The sequence below is a fragment of the Oncorhynchus tshawytscha genome, linkage group LG04 (assembly GCF_018296145.1).
Source record: "Oncorhynchus tshawytscha isolate Ot180627B linkage group LG04, Otsh_v2.0, whole genome shotgun sequence".
NCBI lineage: Eukaryota > Metazoa > Chordata > Actinopteri > Salmoniformes > Salmonidae > Oncorhynchus > Oncorhynchus tshawytscha.
In genome coordinates this window covers 64,576,488-64,603,199 of record NC_056432.1, presented here as the reverse complement: position 1 = coordinate 64,603,199, position 26,712 = coordinate 64,576,488, and the positions used below count along the sequence as shown (strand labels likewise).

Sequence of the window (26,712 nt, the reverse complement as noted above, 5' to 3'; positions counted from 1 at the left end):
CACACACCTTTTCAGTTCTGCCCACAAATGTTCTATAAAATTGAGGTCAGGACTTGTGATGGCCACTCCAATACCTTGACTTTGTTGTCCTTAAGCCATTTTGCCACAACTTTGGAAGTATGCTTGGTGTCATTGTCCATTTGGAAGACCCAAGCTTTAACTTCCTGACTGATGTCTTGAGATGTTGCTTCAATATATCCACATAATTTTCCTGCCTCATTACACCATCTATTTTGTGAAGTGCACCAGTCCCTCCTGCAGCAAAGCACCTCCACAACATGATGCCACCCTCCCCGTGCTTCAAGGTTGGGATGGTGTTCTTCGGCTTGCAAGCCTCCCCTTTTTCCTCCACACATAACGATGGTCATTATGACCAAACAGTTCTATTTTTGTTTCATCAGACCAGAGGACATTTCTCCAAAAAAGTTTGATCTTTGTCCCCATGTGCAGTTGCAATCCATAGTCTGGCTTTTTTATGGGGGTTTTGGAGCAGTGGCTTCTTCCTTGCTGAGCGGCCTTTCGGGTTATGTCAATATAGGACTCGTTTTACTGTTTATATAGATACATTTGTACCTGTTTCCTCCAGCATCTTCACAAGGTCCTTCGCTGTTGTTCTGGGAATGATTTGCACTTTTTGCACCAAAGTACGTTCATCTCTAGGAGACAGATCGCGTCTCCTTCCTGAGCGGTATGACGTGGTCCCATGGTGTTACCATACTTGCAAACAATTGTTTGTACAGATGAACATGGTACCTGGTACCTTCAAGCATTTGGAAATTGCTCCAAAGGATGAACTAGACTTGTGGAGAGTCTACAATTTTTTTCTGAGGTCTTGGCTGATTTCTTTTGATTTTCCCATGATGTCAAGCAAAGAGGCACTGGGTTTGAAGGTAGGCCTTGAAATACATCCACAGGTACATCTCCAATTGACTCAAATGATGTCAATTAGCCTATCAGAAACTTCTAAAGCCATGACATGTTTAAAGGCTTGTTTAAAGGCACAGTCAACTTAGTATATGTAAACTTCTGACCCATTGGAATTGTGACACAATGAATTATAAGTGAAATAATCTGTCTGTTAACAATTGTTGGAAAAATTACTTGTGTCATGCACAAAGTAGATGTCCTAACCGACTTGCCAAAACTATAGTTTGTTAACAAAACAATTGTGGAGTGGTTTAAAAATGAGTTTTAATGACTCCAACCTAAGTGTATGAAAACTTCCGACCTCAACTGTATATGCTTTCTATTGTAGGTTTTTGGGGCGTTGTGGCCTCTATTTTGACGTTTTGGTATGTTTTTACAGTGCACACAAAAAAATGTCCACGTGGAATATGTCTATCTTCAATATGCCTGTGGAAAAGATGTTGCCCTACTGCAGAGGTTTTATGTAATTAGCGCTACCTGTACCACACAACTTTCCCATTCATATCAATTAAATTCTGTGTATTCACATGAACTTGTACCCATTTAATTTGGAGAGGGAGACATGAGGCTTTAGAGAAGCCTTAGAGAAGTTAGAGAAGCCTTTAGAGAAGTTCACTGAGCTTTGGCTCATACTCTGCTGGAGTGAAACACTTGTATAGAAACTGTTGCACAACATTCTAGTGAGAATGATCAGACCTTTCCTGCAATCTCTTAGCTCTACGCATACAGTCCTCCCTCCTTCGTGAGTGTTCATTACACACACAGTGCCGCAATCCATCTCACTAAAGCTAAAGCATACCATGGCACAGTAGAGGTCTGGGCTGAAAACAAAAAACAACCTTTCAGGAGGAAAGAAATAGAAGAGGACCGTCCTGAAGCAGACTCTGAGACAAACACTGAGACAGAAGTTGATTGATAAGGTATGTGAGCACTTTGTTGAAGTTGATAAAAGGAATAGCTTCTCCACTATGTGAGGGATGACAGAAGTCCAAAACGTGGTGCTTGAGAGATAAGGAGCTGTCTGAACAGCAGGTTGAACGTCCCTGTCAGTGTGGTTTGTTTCCAAGCAGATGTCCTTAACTGGAGGTTATGTCCGTGTGTCCCTGGCCTGCTCTGACGTTCCCTGTTGAGCTAACAGAGTGCCGTAATAAGACGATCACTTTTTCATCTTCCCTTTGGAATGACTACAAATACCGACAGGGGGATTGTGGGAAAATCCACCCTGACATTTCAAAAGACAATTGCCAAGGGAAGGCTTCAGCGAAGGGTGCTCACATCTGCACAACTCCTCTCCTCCAAGGCGGCCTCTCACACACACTCTGATTCTTAATCCCTTTCATTGGTCCCTTGGCCCTAGATCTCTTATTTTCATTCGGTCTTTGGCAAATCAAATAGCAATACTGTTTGCAAATGTATATGTGTCCAGAGAGCATAGTGTTTATAATGCTCTTGTGCAGGAGCTGCATGGAGGGACCTACCAGATGTATTGGCCTGTTATTGTTTGTGTTTTATCCTCAGGCCTACGTACTGTAGAAATATACAATTGTCTTTCATGGTATGAATGTTAAGATAAACACTATTATTCAAGACATTGTAATAATCACCAGAAGAGCATCTCTGTTAACTCTGTTACTGCAGTTACAGTTTAGTGTCTTCCTCCTCAGACATAACATAATGCTTGCACCAGATGCCTCGTTAAGAGAGTAAACTCCTCTTGTTTTTCACCATGAGTTACAACAGCAGCCTCGTCTTCGTCTTGCTGATAGTTAAATATGAAACGAGACTTGGGGCCCTCCCTGTCTGCCCTCCTCAGATCTCTGGCCAGAACGGAACTGTAAATTGTGCGACCTCATGAAATATCTGAGCAATATGTCAGAGCTGAGATAGCTGAGGCATGAATGTGGAAACTGAGCTTTGACGCAAGTGACTGCACTATATATTACTTCCCATGGCATTGAAACAAACACAGCCGAGCCAGGATTTTGAGAGAAAAAAACACTTTTTTTACTAAAAAAAGCTATGGTCCATTTTTATATCTTATAATTTCATAGTACATAATTGTATAAACATGAACATAAATGGACATCAATAAGAAACTTACATTATGATTAAAATACATTACTCCTCTTCTTAGCAGGTATGACTAAAATGCTTTTAAGAGGTTAACCATTTTTGTTTTCACGTTTACATTGGTCATACGTGGACATACAGTGTTAAGTGGTAAAATTTCAAATAACAACATGAACAATTAGATATCAACAATTAAAAATTCTAATTAACAGTTTCAATGGACTCATCCATTCATTTCTGAGGTTGAGCGCTTCAGTGGTCTTAGAATGAGCTGATATGCTTCCATTAATGTTACCTGGCAAATCAAAGCAATGACACATAATAACATACAGTGTGAGGTTTGACAATGATACCCCACAACACGACCACACTGCCTCCCAACACGCTACAATGATTAGCTGACATGGGGCAAAGCAGGGATGGCGGTGCGGTGCTTAAGTCTGTGAGTGTCCAACTCCTGGGGGTTAGGGGGGTTTTGGGGGGGACGTGAACAGAGTAGCCTCTCCCATCGTCTCTTCGAGTGCTTTAGTGTGGTTAGTGGAGGAGGTGGATGATGGCAGTAGGTGGAGAATAGGTTTGGTGTGAACTTGAGACCGCCGGTGGACACCGGGCTGATGGAGACAGCTGATGTTGATGTGAGGACTGCCCATGGGAGGTGAGGGAGAGGAGTGGGCAGGGAGTTTTCACAGCCAATAGAGTTAGTTGCCCATGGTCATGGCTAGTTGGGATGATCCGTGTGTTTTACCACCACAGACAGACACCCAGAGGGTCAGTGGTGCGCCTCAGAGGAAGTCCTCCTCCACTACATGTAGTGTGGCCGGCCGCCTTAGGAGTTCTTGGCTGAGATCTTTATGGTGATGGTCTTCACCTCTGAGTATTCCTTCAGGCCACAATCCCCCCTGCAAACAAACACACACAATGTCAGTTGAAACAGATTTCTAATGAACTGTAGCAAGCTTATTGTGTACAAAGCTTAATTTAGGAATATTTTGCAACCAAGCTTTTCTCTATTGTAAACACACAGTTTACATGAATACTTGCTTGGCTTTAGTCACACACTTTCAGACAGTGGGCTGGGAACCAGAAAATAATACTTACAATTCACGCCCGTTGCCAGACATTTTATATCCTCCAAATGGACACTGCATGCTCAGGGCATTGAAACAGTTTATCCTAAATACACAAAACATACATCAAACATCAGCTTTTGATTCTTCTGCATTGTTTAATAATCGTGTTGAATGGTAATGCTGTCAAGACTGGTTAAATGAAGAGCATGCTGAGTGGAGTGTAGTTGAATACTGTATGAGCTATCGTTTAAAAAGCTACAGTAATATGAGTCAACCTTTTATACGATCTATGGGGTTAACCAGGGACACATAGATAGTTATGATGATGAGAGGGTCTTACCAGACGGTGCCAGCCTGCATGGCTGTGGAGATGGTCATGGCTTTGGTGATATCGCTGGTGAACACAGCTGCCACCAGGCCGTACTCTGTGTTGTTGGCCCTTTCAATCACCTCATCAATAGTCTTGAACTTCATGATCTGCTGAACTGGTCCAAAGATCTGGAGTGGACAGTCAGCAGTATGTGTAAGATGACATGTTGAAACATTCCATGATGACATCCTTGCTTAGTCACACCATTAAGAATGTGGGGGGCAAGGCCATTAATAGACATTTTAACTTATTTGGAAACCACCTTCCGTAAAATCATAGGGCATGGAAAGTCATACTGTGTTTCAGTCATACTGGGAGTTGTAGTCATAATTTGTATCAGTCATTCAGTGTACCAGTCAGTACCTCCTCTTTTGCGATGCGCATGTCATCTTTGACATTGGAGAAGACAGTGGGCTCGATGAAGAATCCTTTCAGGCCCAGGGCTTTGCCTCCACATTCCAGCCTGGCTCCCTCACTGATGCCACTTTGAATAAACTCCAGCACGCGGCTCTGCTGCTCCTGGCTGATCTGGATTAAGAGAGAGACGGGGAGAGGAGAGGAGAGGAGAGGAGAGGAGAGGAGAGGAGAGGAGAGGAGAGGAGAGGAGAGGAGAGAGAGGAGAGGAGAGAGGAGAGGAGAGGAGAGGAGAGGAGAGGAGAGGAGAGGGAGAGGAGAGGAGAGGAGAAGAAAAGAGAGAGGAAGCAAGAAGGAAAGCCAAAGGAGTATATTTAACATACAGTAAATAAAATACATGATATTTGGTCATGCACATATTGAGTCGATAGCTGATGTGTTTTGTCATAGAGGGTTTGACTCCTCCTGACTCCTCCCTCCCTTGCAGGGTCTATGGCCCTCTATCCTCACCTGTGGACCCTGCTCCGTGGTGGGATCGAAGGGGCTTCCTACTGTCCTCCTCTTGGCCCTCTCCACACTCCTGCGCACAAACTCCTCATAGATGGGCTCTTCCACGAAGATACGAGAGCCTGCAGTGCAGCACTGGCCTGCATTGAAGAACACTCCCTGGTGGGCCTGCTCCACAGCTAGATCCACTGAGGAAGAGGAAGAAGAGGAAAAGGGGGGCTCAGTATACAGTTCATTTTAGCGGTATGTGGTAGAATATTATAACATATTGAAAAATGTTGATGAAATTCCATATGGTTCTTATAAATTACATGAATTAAAAGTGAATATCATTAAGGCACATACACTACAAATGCACAAAATATATTTTCCAATCATGGTCAGAATGTTTTCTACCACTGTCCAGCTATTCTCTGTGCTGTGCATTTGCTATCTGACACCTGAGAGACAGGCCCCTGCCGTGGCACGCAAGGGGTTAACGGAGTCCAGTGATTTATGGGTCTCGGGCTGATGCAGGCGGCCGCGGCAGGTTCCATTCCCCTGATTTACGGGCCTTGGGGAGCCCCTCTCGCGGCTGCTGAAAGCATTTGAAAGCCCTGGCATCCCCAGTTCTGTGAGACACTTAGAGCTTACATGAGAGCCATCCATCCATTGGTTTTCACAGCCCTGTGAAGCCCAGCGGAAGCTTTTGAAGATGCCAGCGCTCTCACTCCATGTGGACACATCCACTGCCTCATTTTGCATGTCAGACTAAATTATTGGACAAAACATTGTAAATATTCCCACTCAACCCTCTATCAAGACAATGTCTGTAAGGCAGGGGTTCCCAAACTTTTTAGTCCTGCGACCCCATTTTGATATCAAAATATTTTCGCGACCCCACCATGTAAAAAAAAAAAATCATGTAATCAGGTCTGTGACAGTCTATTACAAATCAGCCTGACAGTGCTTTTGACAGTATTTCAATCTGAAGGAAGTATGGTTTAAAGTGAAATGCATTAGAAAAGTTCAGAAGATCATCAGGCATTAATATTGTATGATCTTCTGTGTAGAGAAGAACTTCATCATTGATGATGTTCTTTTCCCCCCAGTCTGATTTATTGCTTGGTCTTGTCCACTCTGTTCTAATGAGTCCTGGACGACTTGTGGGCATTGTGGAGGGAAACAGTGACGGGCTCATAATATTTTTTGGCAGCTTAAAAGCTTCAAAAGATAGAGCCAAATTTGTCAGGAAAAAAACTGAAACGACTCTGTTTATTACAACCCCAATCTAGCGCATATTTTATATCATCGTTTCTCTCGCGACCCCATTTTCAAATCAGGCGATGCCACATAGGGAACCCCTGCGTCCATCTGGACGACCACCTATGGGGAAACGGGAGGAACTAATAAAACAGTGTCATCAAACTTACAATCAGCATCTGCAAAAATAATGTTGGGATTCTTTCCTCCTAACTCCAGCGTTACTCTCTTCAAATTACTCTTCCCAGCTGCTTCTTGGATCAGCTTGCCGACCTGGGGAGGAAACAGGGCTTGGGTTTAGTTTACTCACGCACACACAAGCAGACCTGTGGCCGGATCACTAAATGGATGCAGCCATTAAATAGCTTAGCAGGTTGGTTAGGCCCAAAACAAGGGACGCACCACTGGGCCCGCTGAAACACGAGTGTGCCAAACACACAGCCAAAATATCTATTACAGGTTCTGGGAGGCTTCAGCAGGAACATAAAGTGATGTTTCAGCAGCGAACAGCATCTCTTGTTTAATCAAGCGCAGGAAGAAGCAACCACAGGTTGTGTGGATGGCAGCAGCAGCCTGGGCTTGTGGCAAATTGAAGTACCTAACTGTGAAAAGTTGTAAAGTGGTGCCTGTTTGGTGCGATGTGGGCCTACACTGCCCTGGCTGGCATCGCTGAATGTTGAGGATGATCTGAGGAGTTGGGAGTGTTTATGAAATAGCAGCAAGAGCTTTCCTTTCGAAATTCTCTGTTCACAATTTCTCCCTCATCAAAAGTGCTGCTCTCACCATTATCCAAATACTGCTGAATTCCACAGCCCTTTCCCGTCTCCCTCCAGACTCACACAGTGGAGACGTGTAAAAACAGTGGTTCTCTAGTAATGCATGGCGTGAGCTCTCAGTGAAAATGAATCCCTTGCGAGTATCTGAGTCTGCCCAGCTGCTCTTATTATACTGATGTATTGTATTGACCCCAACAATATTTCTCAACACCATGAGATGAGATATACCCTTATTACATAGAGACAAGCCTGAGAAAGTGAGCGAGCAGCATTCATAACCATAAACTAACAAGCACACTTCCTGTCCACCCAGGAGTCACTGACACACATTATTTTATTTTCCAGGAGATTGAGAGAAGACCAGCGCTGGGAGAAGATAGAGGGAGTCAAGGGAGGAGGAAAAAACACATCTGAGACCCCCCCCCAGTGGAAAAGAATGATGCCTCATCTCTTCGCACGAACAATGTTTAGCACTGGAATGTCTCCCTTTCCCAATATTGCCAGACTGCGTTATTCTGTGTAAGGAAATGAGCAGGGCAGCCTGCTGAGTGTTCTGGTTGGAGTGGTAGATCAGCTGTGTGATAGGGACAGCAGGACAAACTTTCCTCTGGCAGTCAGGCAGCAGGCAGGCAGCACGGTCTCTAAAGCTATCCTGGCTGTCGCTGTCTTTGATGGCGGGGCTCAAGGGGTGCTGACTAACATGACGTTAGCGTGCATTCACTGAAGTGTAAAGGAGACACGCTGGGCTGGCTCCCACTTGGGCCGCTACTGTGGAGAGTCACAGTCCGGTGTGTGTGTGAGAGTACAAGGATGAGGCACCCCTGACGCAATGGCCACCTGAAAACACACCCCCCTAAAAGACTCTACCCATTCACCCCTCTACCCCCTCCAGCCTCTCAGAGGATGCTGTGTCCACTGTCCCCTCTCGCCCGGTGTGACTGAAACCCAAGGTGACTCACAGTCTGGGCATCTACATTCTCTCACAGCAGCGCTTCATCCACTCTGTAATTGACTCCAGATCACAGGAAACAACAACAGAGAAAGCAGTTAAAGACAACTGGCCACTTTTTGGGGAAATGTTCTGTAACCGCCGATGGTAAAAAAAAAATTAAAAAGAGGAAGGCTCGTATGTGTGTGCTACCTGGTAGCATGTACAGTGATGGTGGAGAAAGCCCTGTGGATGTTCATTGGTTAGGTAATGGAGCATTGATCAAATTATTAAATGACTTAAGTTCGGGCTGCATGAATGGACTCTGAGGATCAATTGAAACCCTATTCACTCTCATTAACATTATTACTGCATTCAGATTCTCATTAATAACCGTTCAAATGATTTGGACATCTGAGTCTTTGTCATCCTTACAGTGCTTGACAGAGATGTTGCAACATTGATGTAAAAAAAAAATGCAAATGAACAAATCCTGTATATTCTCCATAAAGGCCTGGATTTGATTCAACCACACAATTTAAATAAATATTTTTCTCCATAGTATGTGAGTTTGCTTTGGTTACAGTGTTTGTGCTTGTCTCCTTATCACCAAGAGCAATCTATTATGTCTGCACATGCGTAGCAGTGTTGGTGGGTGCTAAATACCCCACACACACAGTCACTCTCCTCCCTTTCTCTCCAAACAGATCCCCAGGGTCAAAGCAAAGACACTATAAACTCTAGGGCTTCTCTAAACACTACAAAACCCTGTTTCATTTACGACAGATACACGTGAAATGTACACAGGTAATTTCAAAACATAGAAAATCCATTGATTTATGGCGCTTCATAATTATGTTAAGATTACTGTAGGTGCTCTTACTGCCTGAGGGGGTACATTTGTGGTTAGCAATAACAGATGTTTATAAAATGATCTACATGAATGGAATTGGTTGTCATTCTGACTGATCACACAAGACGGAGGAATGCAATCCAACCACAACATCTCCTAATGCTCACTGCCTAACACGGTGTCCCCTTGATCATTCCTAGTTTTCCATCAACATTTTTCCACTATGAAGGCGGCTGTTTTTTCTAGGGACCTGATAGACAACTCAATGAATGTTAGGTACAGGAGCAGGTTGTCACTACACTGGCTGGGACACTTATGAGCCAGTTTGTCTATGACTGGTCTATGTATGTCAGTATATGTACAGTATGTCTATGGTGTGTGTGTGTACAGTGTAGATATGTGTGTGTGTGTGTGTACAGTGTAGATATGTGTGTGTGTGTGTGTGTACAGTGTACAGTGTAGATGTGTATGTGTACATTAGTTTGTGTGTGTGTGTGGTAAAGTCCAGCAGCAGACTGCTCACCTCTGATCCCCCTGTGGTGAGAAGTAATGACAGGGCACACAGCTTATGTAAGCACCTGTTTGTTTGTTATTTAGACTTCAATACAGGAACCCAATGTCCCCTAATTACCCAGCCCTCCATCTCTGCTGCTCTGCACATGTTGGTCATTGTGTCACTAAAGAAAGCAATAGGGACAGTGGATTATCCGTCAATCGTTTTGTTCAGGGAAATTACCTCAGTTGATCCTGTGAAAGCCACTTTGTCTATGCCCATGTGCGAAGCTATCGCAGCTCCTGCCGTTGGCCCGAATCCTGGCAAAATATTGACGACTCCCGGTGGAAACCCGGCCTGTCAAAACAATATGAGAGGAAACAAGCTTAAGAGGAGAGGACAGGAGAGCCAAGCAAAACCACAGGCAGTGTGGGGGAATCCGGACCCAACCCAACCTCCCTACCAGCAGACCAGAGAGAATAGACAGAACATCAAAAAGACAAGGGGCAAGAGAGACACACTGTCTCAGAGAATGGGAGAGGCCGAACACAGAGAGAAGACATGGAGGATGTGGATAAAGAGGCTCTAAGGATTGGGTTACTGTGGTGATTGTACTGTACTGTACCTCTTTGACCAGAGATCCGATGTACAGGCAGGTGAGGGGGGTCTGCTCAGCAGGCTTCAGGACCACCGTGTTCCCACAGGCTAGCGCTGGACCTAGCTTCCACGCAGTCATCATCAGTGGGAAGTTCCACTGTAGACACAAACACCCCCCACACACACAGGACATCAGACTCTTGACAAAGGGCGCTCACTCATACTCAATAACTCATCACTGCTCTCCCTGCTCTCCCACACATTCCGTCGCTTACTCACTCATAGACTCTCACTTTCACTTGCCCAACATAGTCATGACAGGAAATGTTCTCTCGCCCTATCTATTCTCTTCCCACATCACTGAGAAAACAAGGAAATTGCAACACATATGCAGTACTTAGAACGTGTCATGGTACTACACAGGAGGGTGTTATTTCTACTTTACACTGAACCCCAGTAGGCCTCAGCACAGACCCACACACGCTTCCTCAAGCTCTTGCACAATCAATGTTCTGTTCTTACTTCTGTCCTCCTGTCCCTAGTCTCTTTCATAGTGCCCCCCCTCTTTCTCTCTTTCTCTCTCCCCCTTCCTCTTCCCCTCTCTTTCTCTCTGAGCTTATACTGACCTGACACAGTCTTTTTCTCAGCCTGCCAACAGATTTACCCAAATATACACTCACTGATAAGCACATCAGAGACTTCCAGGAACCTGCACAATATGTTTTAACAAAAGGGCTGCCTCTGTCCCAGACCTCACAACCACCACCATCCCAACACCTTTCCTTCTATCCACCTCTCACTGCATATTGAGTGGGAAGCTTTGCAGATGTGGGAGATTGACTGTTTGATTTATCCTCTGAGACTAGACATCTGAATAGAAAACAAACTGGCACACTCACAGGGATGATCTGTCCACACACTCCTATGGGCTCGTGTCTAGTGAATGAAAGATAGTCTCCATCTGTAGAGGAACACACAAGAACAATGTTCGTTACTATCCTCTGCTCTAACTGGCTTTGGGAAATGAGCATGTATGAGACATTAGCAGAGCAGTGACCGGATGACACATCAAAACATCAGGTGTCCTTGTTGTGCTTTTTACCAACACAATTCATCTTGATCTAAAAAGGCAATACATCACACAGTACCATTCTTTTGTTACGCTACATTGAGAAAAATGATACGTGTCACTCTGTTTAAAGTCAGGAGAAAGCAGTGGGTGTTAAGTTGGAAGGATAGTTTCATTCCTCTTACATTACCAGAGTAAAGGGAGATACATGTTGAGGGTGTGCCATGTTTATTCGTTCCCTACAACAGTAGTAATAACAATCGCTATTGAGTGGTAGAAAACTGAAAAGTGTTTATTACAATAGAGTTATGTGATGTTCATGAGAACAGGATGGCTAAGGCTTCAGCTGATGAAACATTGCTCCATAGAGGAAGAGGAGGAGGAGCTTGGACCTGGAACTAAGGCCCAAGGGTGGACTGGCCAAGTGCTTCATCTTCCCTGGTGGCCAAGATAAGAACATCGCTGACATCTCAACATCATCCAGGCCACAGAAACAGGTCTATTTGTTTGTTCTGTAACACTGCTGCACATTGGAATAGTGCTCAAGCCAAATTCTGAACTAGCTGAGGACTGGCTGGGTTTGGTGAAGAAACACAGGAGGGGCTTGAAGAGCGACCAGACCACAGTGCTAGTCTCAGGAGGTTGTCAGTACTAGTACTGCTTTCTTAGGTCCTCTGTTTTCTTGGCTACTAAACAATGACTTAACATGCCTATTAAAAGAGTGTGGATGACTTATATAGACTCCCTAATGCCAGCCCCTCAATGACCAGACCACATCTGGTCCTCAGGTGGGTCCCTGAGAACCAACTACTACCCCAACACCACCCCAGCCCACCCAACCCCTCGTCCAGCTAATGGCTGCTCTATGACTGAGCTGCGGAGTGGCTGTCCTAACTCCTATAGACTCCCCGTTGCGACGTTTTCAAACGGCTAAATTAGGCAGAACAGCCAGCGGCCCTAGCTCTTTAGTCCTGTCACTGGGCTCCACTGGTGGCAGTCTCAACAGGAGGGCAGCCATTAAGGCTCAGATTTACAACTGGCCAGGGAGCAGCCATGTTTACCCTCACATCACCTCTGTGCCCTCAGCACAGCCTATCTCCTGTCCCGCAGGCCCCCAGAGAGAAGCCTGGTGCTCCGCTTATCTGCTGCTAGCTAACTAGTCTTCACCTGGCACTGGCAACCACCACATACCTCTGACCTGTAACATTCTGCCTGGGTTCTAGTTCGTTGAAATTGAAGAGAATAAGAATTCAATGTGCTTTTGGCTACATAACGTACATAACGTGAGTTGGAATAGACTTACCCATTGGAATGGATGTTCCATGGATCTTGTCTGCGTATCCAGCATAGTATCTGAGCGTCTTTATGGTTCCCTGGAGGTCCACAAACAGGGTGGGCAGGAAAGGCTTCCCACTGTCCATGGATTCTATAGTCTGGAGAGAAATATATATTAAAACACAATCTTTGTCTTTTTGTTTTTTCCAAGAAACAGTGGGTCTTAACATTATCTCCGGGGGGAAACGTGATACTAAAATAACATCATGCTACAGTGCCTATAAGTTATAAATCATCCTTTAAGTCTTAGGGTTATTAGGTTGATTTAACACTATTATAACCACATGGGCAAAAACATAGTGCTTTTCTCCAGCATCTTTTAAAACAGTCCCCTTGTTTTGACATGTCTCTTTCACAATACGTTTGTTTAAAAAAATGTTTTAAATATTAATTATTGGAAGCACATGCTTTAAATTGAAAACATCTATGTTAATGTAAAGTGACATAGGATGTCTAGAAAGGTGTCTAAAATAATCAAGTTATTATTATTATTATTATTTACAGTAAAAAATTGACACATTTATATTTTAAGGGGGTCTGGTATTATGAAGATCCTTCTCTGATCTTCCATGGTACATTACATGGCCATTAATATGGAGTTGCTCCCCCCTTTGCTGCTATAACAGCATCCACTCTTCGTGGAAGGCTTTCCACTAGATGTTGGAGCATTGCTGCCGGGACTTGCTTCCATTCAGCCACAAGAGCATTAGTGAGGTTGGGTGTTGGACTATTCGGCCTGGCTCGCAGTCGGCGTTCCAATTCATCCCAAAGGTGTTCGATGGGGTTGAGGTCAGGACTCTGTGCGGGTCAGTCAAGTTCTTCCGCACTAATCTTGACAAACTATTTCTGTATGGACCTCGCTTTGTGCACGGGGGCATTGTCATACTGAAACAGGAAGAGCCTTCCCCAAACTTTTACCACCAAGTTGGAAACACAGAATCATGTAGAATCTCACTGTATGCTGTAGTTAATTTTTCCCTTCAGTGTAACTAAGGGGCATAGCCTGAACCATGAAAAACAGCCCCAGACCATTATTCCTCGTCCACCAAATGTTACAGTTGGCACTATGCATTCGGGCAGGTAGCGTTCTCTTGGCATCTGTCAAACCCAGATTTGTCCGTTGGACTGCCAGATGGTGAATCTTGACTTCACAATAACAGCACCTACAGTTGACTGCGGTAGCTCCAGCAGGGAAGAAAGTTGACAAACTGACTTGTTGGAAAGATGGCATCCTGTGACGGTGCCACGTTGAAAGTCACTGAGCTCGTCAGTAAGGCCATTCTACTGCCAATGTCTGTCTATTGAGACTGCATGACTGTGTGCCCAATTGTATACACCTGTCAGCAACAGGTGTGACTGAAATAGCCGAATCCACTAATTTGAAGGGGTGTCCACATACTTGTGTATATTCAGTTCCTTCGGAAAGTATTAAGACCCCTTGACTTTTTCCACATTTTGCTAGGTTACAGCTGTATTCTGTAAACCCAAAACAGGTTTTTAGCAATTTTTGCAAATTTACATAAATATTCAGACCCTTTACTCAGTACTTTGTTGAAGCACCTTTGTCAGCAATTACAGCCTCGAGTCTTCTTGGGTATGATGCTACAAGCTTGGCACACCTTTATTTGGGGAGTTTCTCCCATTCTTCTCTGCAGATCCTCTCAAGCTCTGTCAGGTTGGATGGGGAGCGTTGCTACACAGCTATTTTCAGGTCTCTCCAGAGATGTTCGATTGGATTCAAGTCTGAGCTCAGGCTGGTCCACTCAAGGACAATCAGAGGTTCTCCAATCTCCACAGAGGAACTATAGAGCTTTGTCAGAATGACCATCGGGTTCTTGGTCACCTCCCTGACCAAGGCCCTTCTCCCCCAATTGCTCAGTTTGGCCATGCGGCCAGCTCTAGGAAGAGTCTTGCTGCTTCCAAACTTTTTGCTCTGACATGCACTGTCAACTATGGGACCTTATATAGACAAGTGTTTGCTTTTCCAAATCATGTCCAATCAATTGAATTTACCACAGGTGGACTCCAATCAAGTTGTAGAAACATCTCAAGGATGATTAATGGAAACAAGATTCACCTGAGTTCAATTTCGAGTCTCATAGCAAAGGGTTTGAATATGTATGTAGATAAATATAAATTATTATTATTTTTAAATTAGCAAAAATTTCTCAAAACCTGTTTCTGCTTTGTCATTATGGGGTATTTAATCAATTTTAGAATAAGGCTGTAACGTAGCAAAATGTGAAAAAAGTCAAGGGATCTGAAAATGTTCCTAAGGCACTATATAGTGTATGTTTCTTTGAGCATGTTGCTAAAATGAAGAAGTCCGGGATCTGGACTTTGAGCATTGTGGTAAACTCACTGCTAGATAGGCACTGTCCCTCTCCACCAGGTCAGCCAGTTTAGCCAGCAGTCTACCCCTTTCTGACGCATCCATCCTCCGCCACACTGAACCAAGGGTGAAGGCCAGCCGGGCCGCCTGCACCGCCTTGTCCACATCAGCCTGTAGAAGAGAAACTGTTTAATTAAATGAATCAGCCTGCGGTAGAGGAACAGAGAAACCGTATCCAGTACACAGTTTAATGATAGAACCTAATCCAGTTAACAGGTGTTTCTCCACCTCCACTGAGACAAATAAAATGTGTCTGTCTATTCCGTATGATACTTAATGCATGTTTAAGGCTTGTTCTGCTTCAGTTATTCCACACAGAGGTGCTGATTTAGGGAAGGAGAGGAGGAACTGCCGAGCCAGAGAACCAAACCACATTAGACTAAACTCCCAACCCGTTTGCTTTCCTTATTTTTTGGACACATAACTCACACATGGACAATGCATGAAGGAGGGGGTGCCTGTGCAGAGGTGGTAGGAAACACGTGTGGAAAACCCCAGCATAGTTCTGTATAACAAACATCCAATCCTCAAACACTCCAAGGGAAATACCTGTGTTTTCATTTCTGAAAATATAAGATATGGGGAATGCAGAAACTACAGATTTGTTTTTATTTTCTACAATACCTTCTCTGCTTCTTGGACCTCACAGATCTGCTCTCCGCTGGCAGGGTTGTAGACTGGGAAGGTCTTTCCACTCACAGAGTCTTGCCACTCATTGTTGATGAAAATCTGAAGGGAGAAAAGATGCAGCGTTCAGTGCACAGGATGGAGAGGCCCATGTGAGAGGGAAAATCTGGTTCTAGGAGCAGCTCTGTTTCTCTCCAGACACTATTCAGCCATTCCTGCTCTAAAGAGGCACGGGGGCTCTGGTATAACATTATACTTGCGCAGTTTTCTCAACACACAAATTCTCAATCAAGACAGAAGTATTTATCTGAACAAATTAGAAATGTGCTGTTAAAAAACATGATGTGTTTTATGATTAGATTATTGGGATCAGTTTGAGAGGGAGGTTGATGTCCAAAGTGAATCATTGGCATTGTGTGTTATATTGTTACCGTGGTGCAAATAAACCAATAATCTATTCAGTAACTAATTGTAGTTCTTGATAAAACAGTCTAGTGAGAGTGAGCCTGGCTCCTACCAGTGCGTCTCAGTTCTTGTGTAAGGGAGGGAGTGAGGCAGGCAGGCAGGGAGGGAGAGAGGGAAGGAGGTAAAGGGAAGAATCTGTGAAAATGTGGACAGAGATTCCTGCCTGCCCGGCATGGCTCTCTGGGGAGTACTCCAACATCCAGACAAAGAGGTGGGGGAGAGATAAATCCCTATCAGACACTAGACACCCCCTCAATCTCTCACACACACACACACACACATACACATATATACACACACACGCAGAGAGAGACACACGTTTCACAACATCGCTGCTCGTTTATGAGATCATAAAACACGGGCCACACTTGGTTTCTGAGATGCGTTAAAGCAAGCCGTCCGTTAAACAACCACCTGGGATTCCAAACGGACTCTTTTCAAGCTCGATAAAGACCCAAAGAAAAATACATGTTTAGAGAAAAAACAGAAATGGGACATATCTCAAGGAATTGGCCTGAGTGAATGTGTTTAATAACAGTCATGTGAGCTTTAAAAAAAAAAAAATTTACAAACTGGTGTGATTTGATCATACAAATGTGATGGATGTCTTATGTAAGAGTAAGGTAAATAGAAGCTGGCTCATTCCCGTTGGCTTATTGACATGTTTGGGTCTATCACAGCGCCTCCTCAGACACTGTTTTTAATTGATGTCAGTCTGTCTGATAGATGGGGTGTTAAGAAAACATCTGCTGGCTTAAATCCTCCTGTATACACATCTGCTCTTACCATACTTTTATTTGAGAGGGAGAAAAGATACACTGAGAGCAGAACTGAAAGCAGGGTTCAAGTGTCCCGCTGGCCCAGGCCTCTCTAGCTCTACAACATGGTTACCAACGTAAACTTAGAGGCTTAAGTACAATTTAATTGGCTGTAAACTGTGAGGAGTGTTTACTTTAGGGCAGGTATAAAATGCCAGCGTGCTTGGAAACCATTGAAGACTCAGCACACAGACATCACTCTCACTCCCTTCCACTCACTCTCTCCTGCAGTTGGCTGCTTTACAAGAAGAACCTTGCACATGAATAACTCATGTTTGAGTGTTTTAGGTGTTCGGTATCTGCCTGTACCACTCTGTGGGCCATACCATATAGCCTTGTACACCACTTCAATGAATCTGCATTAGCCTGCCCTGAACACTTCCTCACACACACAACAGATAGAAACAGGCCCACTGAGGGTCCTCGTCCAACACATCTAAGCACAGCACACAAAGTGGGCCCACAGCCATTTCAGACAGCAGAATCAACACAGGCCCCCAGTGGGCTCTCTCCCATACACAACCCAGTCTTTATTAGTGGACTCTCTCCCGGCCACAGCTCAACCTTCTCAGTGAGTTCTCTCCCAGCCACAGCCCAGCCTTGTCAGTGAGTTCTCTCCCAGCCACAGCCCAGCCTTGTCAGTGAGTTCTCTCCCAGCCTATCCAAACCAAGTGTTCTCAGGCGCCTTCCATCGGGGGCCACCTTTAATCTGACTCTCATTAAGAGCACTTCATAAAAGTGTCAGTGACGACGAGGAGCTGAGGGCCTGCTACAAAAACAGAAAGCCCTATAGAGCACGGAATTAGTTTTAAAATTTATAGGGGCCACTGTAGTGGAACGCCCTAAATCAGGGGAGCCCCCTGAAAGCCCTGACAGTCTGAGCAAGAATGCAGTCCGTGGGTAGCTTTATGCACGGCGTAACCCCTCTCACAAGGCACCGCCGAAGGAGAGGGGATAAAACAGGGGAACAGTGGACCAGGCCGCCATCTAAATCATGGCTAGAAAAGGACAACCATCAGCCACCGTTTGGCTCGGCCCTCTCGGGGCTCAGGGGGCTGTTAGACTTTTGTCTCGTCCCATTCAGAGAGTTGATTAAGACGACAAGGCTGAACACTAAATCAACACTCAACGTTTCTTAAAATTGCTTTTAGGTTCATTTAGAAACTAAGGGAAAAAAACAAAGATGGAAACTCAAGAGCAAAAGTGCAAATTTTGAAATGATGTGTTTTCTTTTTGTTTTTCCCATCCCCCCGTGGTGTCCTTGCTCTCACCACACATGGCGGTTTCATTTGTATACAAATCATTATTCCCATATAAGTACTTACTGCCTTTGATAATGAGCCACTATAAATAAATTGACCATGTCTTAGCTCCAATCAAGTCTAGCAAAATGAAAAAAATAACTGCTACAGTACTAGTCAAAAGTTTTACGATTTTCTACATTGTAGAATAATAGTGAAGGCATCAAAAATATGAAATAACACATACCGGATCATGTAGTGAGCAAAAAAATGTTAAACAAATCAAAATATATTTTAGTTTTTGATTATTCAGAGTAGCCACCCTTTGCCTTGATGACAGCTTTGCACACTCTTGGCATTTACTCAACCTGATTCATGAGGTAGTCACCTGGAATGCATTTCAATTAACAGGTGTGCCTTGTTAAAAGTTCATTTGTGGAATTTCTTTGAGCCAATCAGTTGTGTTGTGACAAGGTCGGGGTAATATATAGAAGATTTCCGTATTTGGTAAAAGACCAAGTCCATATTACGGCAAGAACAGCTCAGATAAGTAAAGAGAAATGACAGTCCATCATTACTTAAAGACATGAAGGTCAGTCAATATGGAACATTTCAAGAACTTTGAAAGTTTCTTCAAGTGCAGTCTCGCAAAAAAACATCAAGTGCTATGATGAAACTAGATCTCATGAGGACTGCCACAGGAAAGGAAGACCCAGAGTTACCTCTGCTGCAGAGTTACCAGCCTCAGAAATTGCAGCCCAAATAAATGCTTCACAGAGTTCAAGTAACACACACATCTCAACATCAACAGTTCAACAGGAGACTGATTCACAGGAGACTGTGAATCAGGCCTTCATGGTCAATTTGCTGCAAAGAAACTACTACTAAAGGACACCAATAAGAAAAAGACACTTGCTTGGGCCAAGAAACACGAGCAATGGACATTAGACCAGTGGAAATTTGTCCTTTGGTCTGATTAATCCAAATTTTGGATTTTTGGATCCAACCTCAGTGTCTTTGTGAGACGCAGAGTAGGTGAACGGATGATCTCCCCATGTGTGGTTCCCACCGTGAAGCATGGAGGAGGAGGTGTGATGGTGGGGGGGTGTTTTACTCGTGACACTGTCAAGGCACACTTAGCCAGTATGGCTACCACAGCATTCTGCAGCGATACTCCACCCCATCTGGTTTGCGCTCAGTGGGACTATCATGTGTTTTTCAATAGGACAATGACCCAACACACCTCCAGGCTGTGTAAGGGCTATTTGATCAAGAAGGAGAGTGATGGAGTGCTGCATCAGATGACCTGACCTCCACAATCACTGACCTCAACCCAATTGAGATGGTTTGGGATGAGTTGGACCGCACAGTGAAGGAAAAGCAGCCAACAAGTGCTCAGCATATGTGGGAACTCCTTTAAGACTATTGGAAAAGCATTCCAGGTGAAGCTGGCTGAGAGAATACCAAGAGTGTGCAAAGCTGTCATCAATGCAAAGAGTGCCTACTTTAAAGAATCTAAAATATATTTTGATTTGTTTAACACTTTTTTGGTTACTACATGATTCCATATATGTTATTTCATAGTTTTGAGGTATTTACTATTATTCTACAATGTAGAAAATAGGGAAAATAAAGAAAACCCCTAGAATGAGTAGGTGTGTCCAAACTTTTGACTGGTACTGTATGTCAGTCCCAAACCCTGTTTTAAGATGATAACTGATATGAGAAAGCTATATGTTGTGTGTATTGTGCAACTAGGAAAGAAAACGAGTGGTGGGATCCAGACCTCTCACAGTACACCAACATGAAGACAATTGCTAAAAATGCAAAGAACCTTTACACTGAATGAAATCAATCGATTTGTGTTTACAAGGAACTGCTTCAAGCTGTGTGGTTTCTTATTATTTGGTAAACACGCAGGCCATTTTGGTATTACAGAAAGTTGGCAGAGTTTATGCTCCCGGTGCAGCCATGACATCTGATCCTCCCACAACACAGAGAGAGAGAGAACTGCCTGGCGTGGATGGGAACTGGACAGTCTGCAGATAGGTCAACACTTTATGCATGGGCCACAGGACAGCTGCAAACATTTAGCAACCCCCATGTTTTTCTGTTAAAACTGTCAATCTCACAGTGCTGACAGTACTTGTCTGTTTGGCTGATGAAATGATGAGACATGCGCTCATGAAGCCAACGACGAACATAAGGGCTATAGAATACACGTTTCTGATCACATCAGCGTGGCTCTATTATTCACTGTAAAGGGCACAACATTTCAACATGAAAATATGCTCTGCTTATCTACAACATGCTCTCAATGCAATGGGACTAGGTGGTTATCATCTCGACCAAGCAAAAGGTAGATATACAGCGGAGTCCCCTGGGAATACATGTGCAATCAGCAGACATTGAGAAACTAAAGAGTAATGTTCCGTCAGTTCAGTGAAGTCAAAGCGCAGTCCTGCTGATCCATTTCTCATCTGCCACTGTGCTCTCTCTGGAGGCTGCTCCACAACTGCACTAGGGAGTGAGGGCAGGCAGGGGATGCCAAAGTACTCACTGCAGCCAGCAAAACATCTGTTTGGCCTCTAGCGTCTTCTCATGGCTCACACGCTTAAGGAATATTTAATGGGACTCATTTCTCGTCCATTTTCGGGAGGCAGGAGAGAGTAAAAAACATACATACATATATGTTTATACACAACAGGCCAAGATTCCACAGCCAGACGTATCCTGATCAGGGCACCTGCAGCTTTCGTCTGCACAGGAAGTTTCATATCCTTTCCTATCACAGGACCTCTATTTCCGTTCTGTTTTCTGGATCTGTTTCAATACATTTATAATTACTACTGTTACAAGCGAGAGGAGGGCATGTGAAACTGGAGCCCAGTTGGTGTTTTTTCCCCAGTCCTCCTGACACCAAAGAACTTTCATGTTTTCCATTCACACACCCGGAGACAATGCCACCCTGCACTCCTGGGTGTGGAGGGGATGACCCCGCTGTCACCGACTGGCAAACATCTTTGTCTTGACTGTGTGTGTGGTGAGAAAGTTTAATCTTTTCCCCCTCACTCCTTAACAAGAGAAATAGAAATTCAATAGGAAACTGTGTTTGAATATGAATTGTCATTTGTTCAAATGGATGGAAGATGTGGGAGTTGGAGTTGGGCGGCACAGCCTCTTCTAAGCAGCCATGTGGTGCCAATGTCTACAGAGTCTGAGATTGACACTTTCACTGAGGTACACTGAGTTTGTCTTTCAATCAGCTGTATCATCTGTGTAGATTTCAAACATAACATTTATCATAATTAAATAAATATCTGTGTTAAAGAAATAGCCTAATTTCATAAAATAATATTGTGGATATCAAATCCCAGATTTTCATAAAGAGCATAAGCCTTTAAGACTGAAAGACTTAACCATATTTTTCTAAGGGTTCAAATGATCAAAATATTACATTGATGTAAGAATATAATATTCTATGCTTCCACTACATTCTGTCAGTGGGAGAAATAACACAAATAAATGTAATCTGGGTAGAATATAACTACAGTGATCCACTAGTGATAAGGGGTGACTGGGGCCTGGTGACTATGACTTCATGTCTGGCAGACTTCTGCTCTCTGTGTATCTAAGACTCTCTAGAGGGGAGAGTTTTTTTTAATGGATATCAGAGGATTTATGGAGCCAGCAGTTTTTCACAATGACACCATAAGGATTTACATGTTCCATGTCAACCGGCCTGAAGACTTAAGGTATAGAAGTTAATGGGATAACCTCCCTGTCACCAGACTTCCTTAAAGAGTGATTAAGAGACAGGCGACGCGATGTTGACGCCTCTGCTCAGATGATAATTTACACTCACTGCACAAACAGCCATTTCACACCGACGTACATATTCATGGTACCGCAAGCTCACCCTGTCACAACCGGGGATGTGTATAACTACTTTTGTGAGTGTGCGTCTTAGAGAAAGAAGGGGGGAGAGTGTGAAACGAGAAAGAGAGGGAATCGGAGAGAGAGAGAGAAGAAGAAAACGAGAACACTCGCTGTGCTAGTTGTAATAAATCATTCAGGCTCCAAGTATCCTCTACCTTGGAGTTTGTTTGATGTTCATCGCAGTAAGATGGTGGTTTTGAAGTGAAAAACTCCAGAAGTGCAGGTCAGGCTTTGGCAAGGCAGGGCACTGACCCACACTGTGAGACAGGCCCATAATTTACAGCCCAGTGGACAGCACCTAGCATTGGGGAGCCCCAGCCTTCATCTGTACTATCTCAATCAGTGACGGATTGATGGGGCCTCTTCCATTCATCCACACTGACTGACTGACTGGACCTCTCCTCACAGATTAGTTTACAAAATTCTTCCTCGCTTCAATAGACAGGTTATAGGTTCCTATTAGGGCCAAAAGTGTCAGCAATTGCACAATGAGTTAATTTAAGCCAATCTGGAAAATAATAGCCATTATTTATATTGGGAAGCTATGTAACGAGCAAGGCAACTGCGTCTAGTTAAAGTCTGGTTTGTTTGAACATTGTGAAGGTTGCATATGAATAGCTATTCCTGTTTTCAATGCATTTGACACAGTTGAAAATTAAACCCTATTTGGATTACGGTCCAAATTCCTGTACCAGGATTCACTGATTTTACAGTCCTCATTCCCCACAGTCTATGTATGTTTACAGGTGTAGGATCTTAATTTGAGCACCCTGTTGCAGGAGAAGTAAAATGCAGGAATAGTAAAACTTGTGGTGTATTTGAGGTTTTGAAAGGCTTCTGAAGTTTGTAATATCCACTTTGAAATGTTCGACTTGATATTCCCTTACAAAAAATTGATCAACCCCGACAAAAATGTCCATGAATTATAAACCACATAATAATTCACATCTCCTGTTGCTGCAGGATTATTTTCTCAAATCAAGATCCTACATCTGTATTAGTACACTAAACTACAACCGTGCTACAATGACTCCAGTTGCCATTAACTTCAGTTACTTATGTCCTGCTGACAATGAGGAATCCTTGCATAACAGTTTTGTAGTAAACAATGAGAGAAAAAATGTCTATAACCTTGGCCGTTCAAACATTATTAAGTGTCATACACAATAAGTATCAATTCAAACACATTTTGTGAACTCAACTTTGCATTTCCAGGTGTCTCTCTCAACAACTTGAAGGAGAATGTGCCAGAAATGCTCCTTCCCTCCATCTCTAAAGATTTATTCTTCTAGGTGTCTGGTTTAACGACTCCTAATCATTGAGCGGTGTGAGAAGCCACCCGGGCCAGAGAAATCACTCACTAAAACCCTGAGAACACTGGCTCTGTCTCCATTCATTAACTATACACCACACAGTTGATCCTTCTCCTCTCTCTCCCCGCTCTGCAAAAAGCTAAAATCATCAATAAATGCCCATCAGGGTAGGCTAATTTATGGCTTCCTTCGTGGTGCTATCAGCCCTGTGGACTACCTCACAGACGGAGAGCTCTAAAGCCGACTCTCCTGTGACCATTCAAACGCTATGTTTTTATACTAGCTTAGACTCTTACTACCCAGCTGGTTTCAGGCCACAAGCTATGGTGAAGTGGGGGTAGGGTGGATGGAGGAACCGAGACCCGAGCACCCTCTTTTTACGGCTGTAGCTACAGGAGAGCGGGGTGTGAAAAAGGGAGATTTGTTTTTTATAACAAAGCAAAGGGAGACCTGAGCAGACCTTGAAAAGTCTCACTGATCTGCACAATCCCACGCAGGGAGGGAGATCGCTTAACTGACACATTCACACAAATGTCTCTTTGACGCCAAACAGTTCATGGCTCAGTGAAAGGGACAAGGGGCAAAACGTCTATGGAGATGACACCTCTCTATCTCACACCTCTCTACAGTCACTGTTGGTGCTAAACATACTATGGGCATATCTTCAGGGAGACACTATTGGTAACCTTCGTGTGTAAAACAAAACTGTTGACTGAAACAAATGCATGCCCAGTCATGGTGACTATCTCAAAGTGTATTCATATTCACTTATCAATGATCATGTTTTACAGTAAGTAGAAAAAACATCAACATACTCAAACTCATGTGAGACCAAGGAAACAATTCTAACCCTGAGTGTAAGGAGCTGCGTTACAAGCATGTTCATTCTCAGTTCTCTACTGGACATCTGGCTGCAAAAGGCAGAGGCACATCACACAACTAGCCTACAAGGAGTGGAAGAATGCGTATGGCTACACAGAGAGCATGCGCCCACAGTCCAGAAGGCCAGCTCTCTCCTTGCTATAGACTCTGCTCGCAGTGCTCATTCTCCCCCTGGCAGGCAGGCGGTGGGGTAGATAGAACATGAACAGGGTGTGAGGAGAGGAGCGCCTGCGTCAGGGGTGGCCATAAATCAGTGATCTCCTGCCCCCCATGTCCACCAAACCAACAGGGACTGGAGGATTCAAATTCCTGGGGGTTAATTCACCAAGGCCTGCGCTCCCTAAAGGTTCTCCTATACATTCCACCCTTTGCGTGCATTCTTTTAAATAATACTAAGCATTAGGGAGGTAGAGAGAGGGAGAGAGAGGGAAGCAGAGCTGATAGCATGACTGTGCACATAAGGCAGGCATGCTAAACCAGCTCTCCTCTTATGGCGAGTAGACCACTGTAAGTTGCTTGTTGCCTCAGCGAAGTGCCCTTTGAACTTACAACAACGAGGTGTGAGGCTAATACTGATCATAACACTGTACTTACATATTGCGCTGTTATGGAGCTCTCCTCAATAAGGAGTGCCCTTTACTCACACTAATGGCAATAAAAGCATTGGATTTCAAACTGCAGAAGCGACCATGCTATAGCAAACAGACAAACATCCACATATTATACATGTTCAGATGGTGACTACAGTCAGGTCCTAGTGATTTGATTAAGTGTATACTAGCATTAAATAAAGGGGAGTTTAGAAATAGCCTATACTGACATCACAGGGCCTATATTATTCTCATTAATGTAATCCTCAAAATGCAAGCATAAAATGTGTAAACAATAATGACCAAAAATATGACTTTTTCAGAGGAAGCCCTTGGAGTCTGATTCCTGCTATTGCTGTGTAGGCCTAATTAAACGCCCACAGAGCCCATAATAACGAACCACAAGTGTAAACGCACAAAAATAAATTGAAATACCATTCAAATAGAATTTATAGGCTATAGTGTACACATAAAAATAAAATATGTAGGAAATATTAGACTTGTGATTGAAATAGGTCTTCTTCACATTTCATTGAGTGTTCTTGCTAATTTTGCATGAGGTCAGAAGAGTCATGCGGACGTCTAAGGACAATAATGGACTAGAGCACCAAGACTTTGCAATTAATTCCGTGAATCTAATAACTTATTCTGAATCACAGTGAAATTAATAGAATTTACAACATGCCTAAGGCGTTCTGAAACCAGCTAAATTGCTTATTACAGCAGGCAAAGAAACCAAAATTTTTTGTTTAAATACATATTTTGAAACGAAAAAAGCACTTAACATAAAACATAATAATATGGCTATAAAATGTATATCAGACCAAACCATGGATTTTTGCAACAACAAAAATATCTTCCAAAGTGAATATTTTCAATTCAACCGTCTTTTGAAATTATAGGTGTGAATGAATCTACACTCATCACAGCAACACGGTAATTTTTCAAATGTTATGCAAGTGATATAAGATACATGGGAATCATGTTTCTAATCAATAAATAGTTAATAACATGCGATTATTATCAATCACATAACGGTAGGTTAAGGGACGTTTATTCTATCTGGACAGAATTGCATAACGGCAACATTCTATCTGAAAAAATGCTGACCTTAACTAAATGACTGCTGTCACCTGTGATAAATACTATTCATTGTAGCCACTGCAGATGACATAAAGACTACATGAGTCATGGTGAATATAAAAGTGAAATAAAAACCACCTGTGCAATATAATTATGTTGGCAGCACTGTTAATCATTCAAACATGCCTTGGAAAACACTCGATGTGGCCGTATGTGATAACTTTTAGAAACGTTTCACACATACTGTACGACACATGTTGATGAGCTGTATTCTATGCTATGAGTTGAGCAATGAATGTGAGCAAAGATCTGAAACAAATTTTACGACGGTAAATCCAGAACTTGAATGAACATTTTAAACCTGACTCAATCACCTGTACTGTGGGGAAAGACATAGCCTAAATTGGGCAGTTCCATACTTCGAAAATTGTGCGCTATCTATCATCTACAGACAAATACCTTTGGGGGGGAAATATTCTGCATACGAGAAGAGATATGGTACATTGAACATAATATGTGACTCGGAGTAAAAGTTCAAGTTGTTTCACAGACCTTAGTGTACTTGATATCCGCGTTGGGCACCGGCGAGGGCATCAGCTGGAGAGATGCCATGAGCGCAGCGGCATCGGCGTCGGTCTTCACTTCACCAGGGAGTTCGATTTTACTGGATGTCATCGCGCCTGCCTCCGTGTGTCTGTTGCAGATGCGTCTTCGTTTTTTTCTACTGATTTCTGATTAGGACTTTGGAATCCTTCCTGTGTTTATAACCAG

At 43.5% G+C, this 26,712-nt stretch overlaps 1 protein-coding gene and 1 long non-coding RNA gene across 2 annotated transcripts; one reads left to right on the top strand and one right to left on the bottom strand.

Annotated features, from left to right (window-relative positions):
* Positions 1–1,667: 1,667 nt before the first annotated feature.
* LOC121846380 lies at positions 1,668–7,714 on the top strand. The gene is made up of 3 exons (XR_006083283.1): positions 1,668–1,847; positions 5,279–5,541; positions 7,662–7,714. It is a non-coding gene; the product is annotated as an uncharacterized LOC121846380 (long non-coding RNA).
* Positions 2,908–26,712, bottom strand: LOC112249186 (retinal dehydrogenase 2-like). Its single transcript, XM_042321064.1, has 13 exons — positions 26,494–26,712; positions 15,608–15,712; positions 14,954–15,094; positions 12,560–12,689; positions 11,087–11,148; positions 10,216–10,344; positions 9,834–9,947; positions 6,711–6,813; positions 5,302–5,486; positions 4,801–4,965; positions 4,408–4,565; positions 4,096–4,170; positions 2,908–3,896 (listed from the first exon to the last, which is right to left on the bottom strand). The coding sequence occupies exons 1-13, from the start codon at positions 26,614–26,616 to the stop codon at positions 3,824–3,826; spliced, it is 1,563 nt and encodes a 520-aa protein (XP_042176998.1). The 5' UTR covers positions 26,617–26,712; the 3' UTR covers positions 2,908–3,823.

What these genes read in the sequence shown, in the direction of transcription:
- LOC112249186 (XM_042321064.1), bottom strand. Translation starts at nt 26,616, where the DNA reads ATGACATCCAGTAAAATCGAACTCCCTGGTGAAGTGAAGACCGACGCC. An exon ending in TCGGATCTCTGGTCAAAGAG is followed by an intron (nt 9,948 to 10,215) that starts GTACAGTACAGT and finishes TTGTTTTGACAG; the next exon opens with GCCGGGTTTCCACCGGGAGT. An exon ending in CTTTCACAGGATCAACTGAG is followed by an intron (nt 6,814 to 9,833) that starts GTAATTTCCCTG and finishes TTTCCTCCCCAG; the next exon opens with GTCGGCAAGCTGATCCAAGA.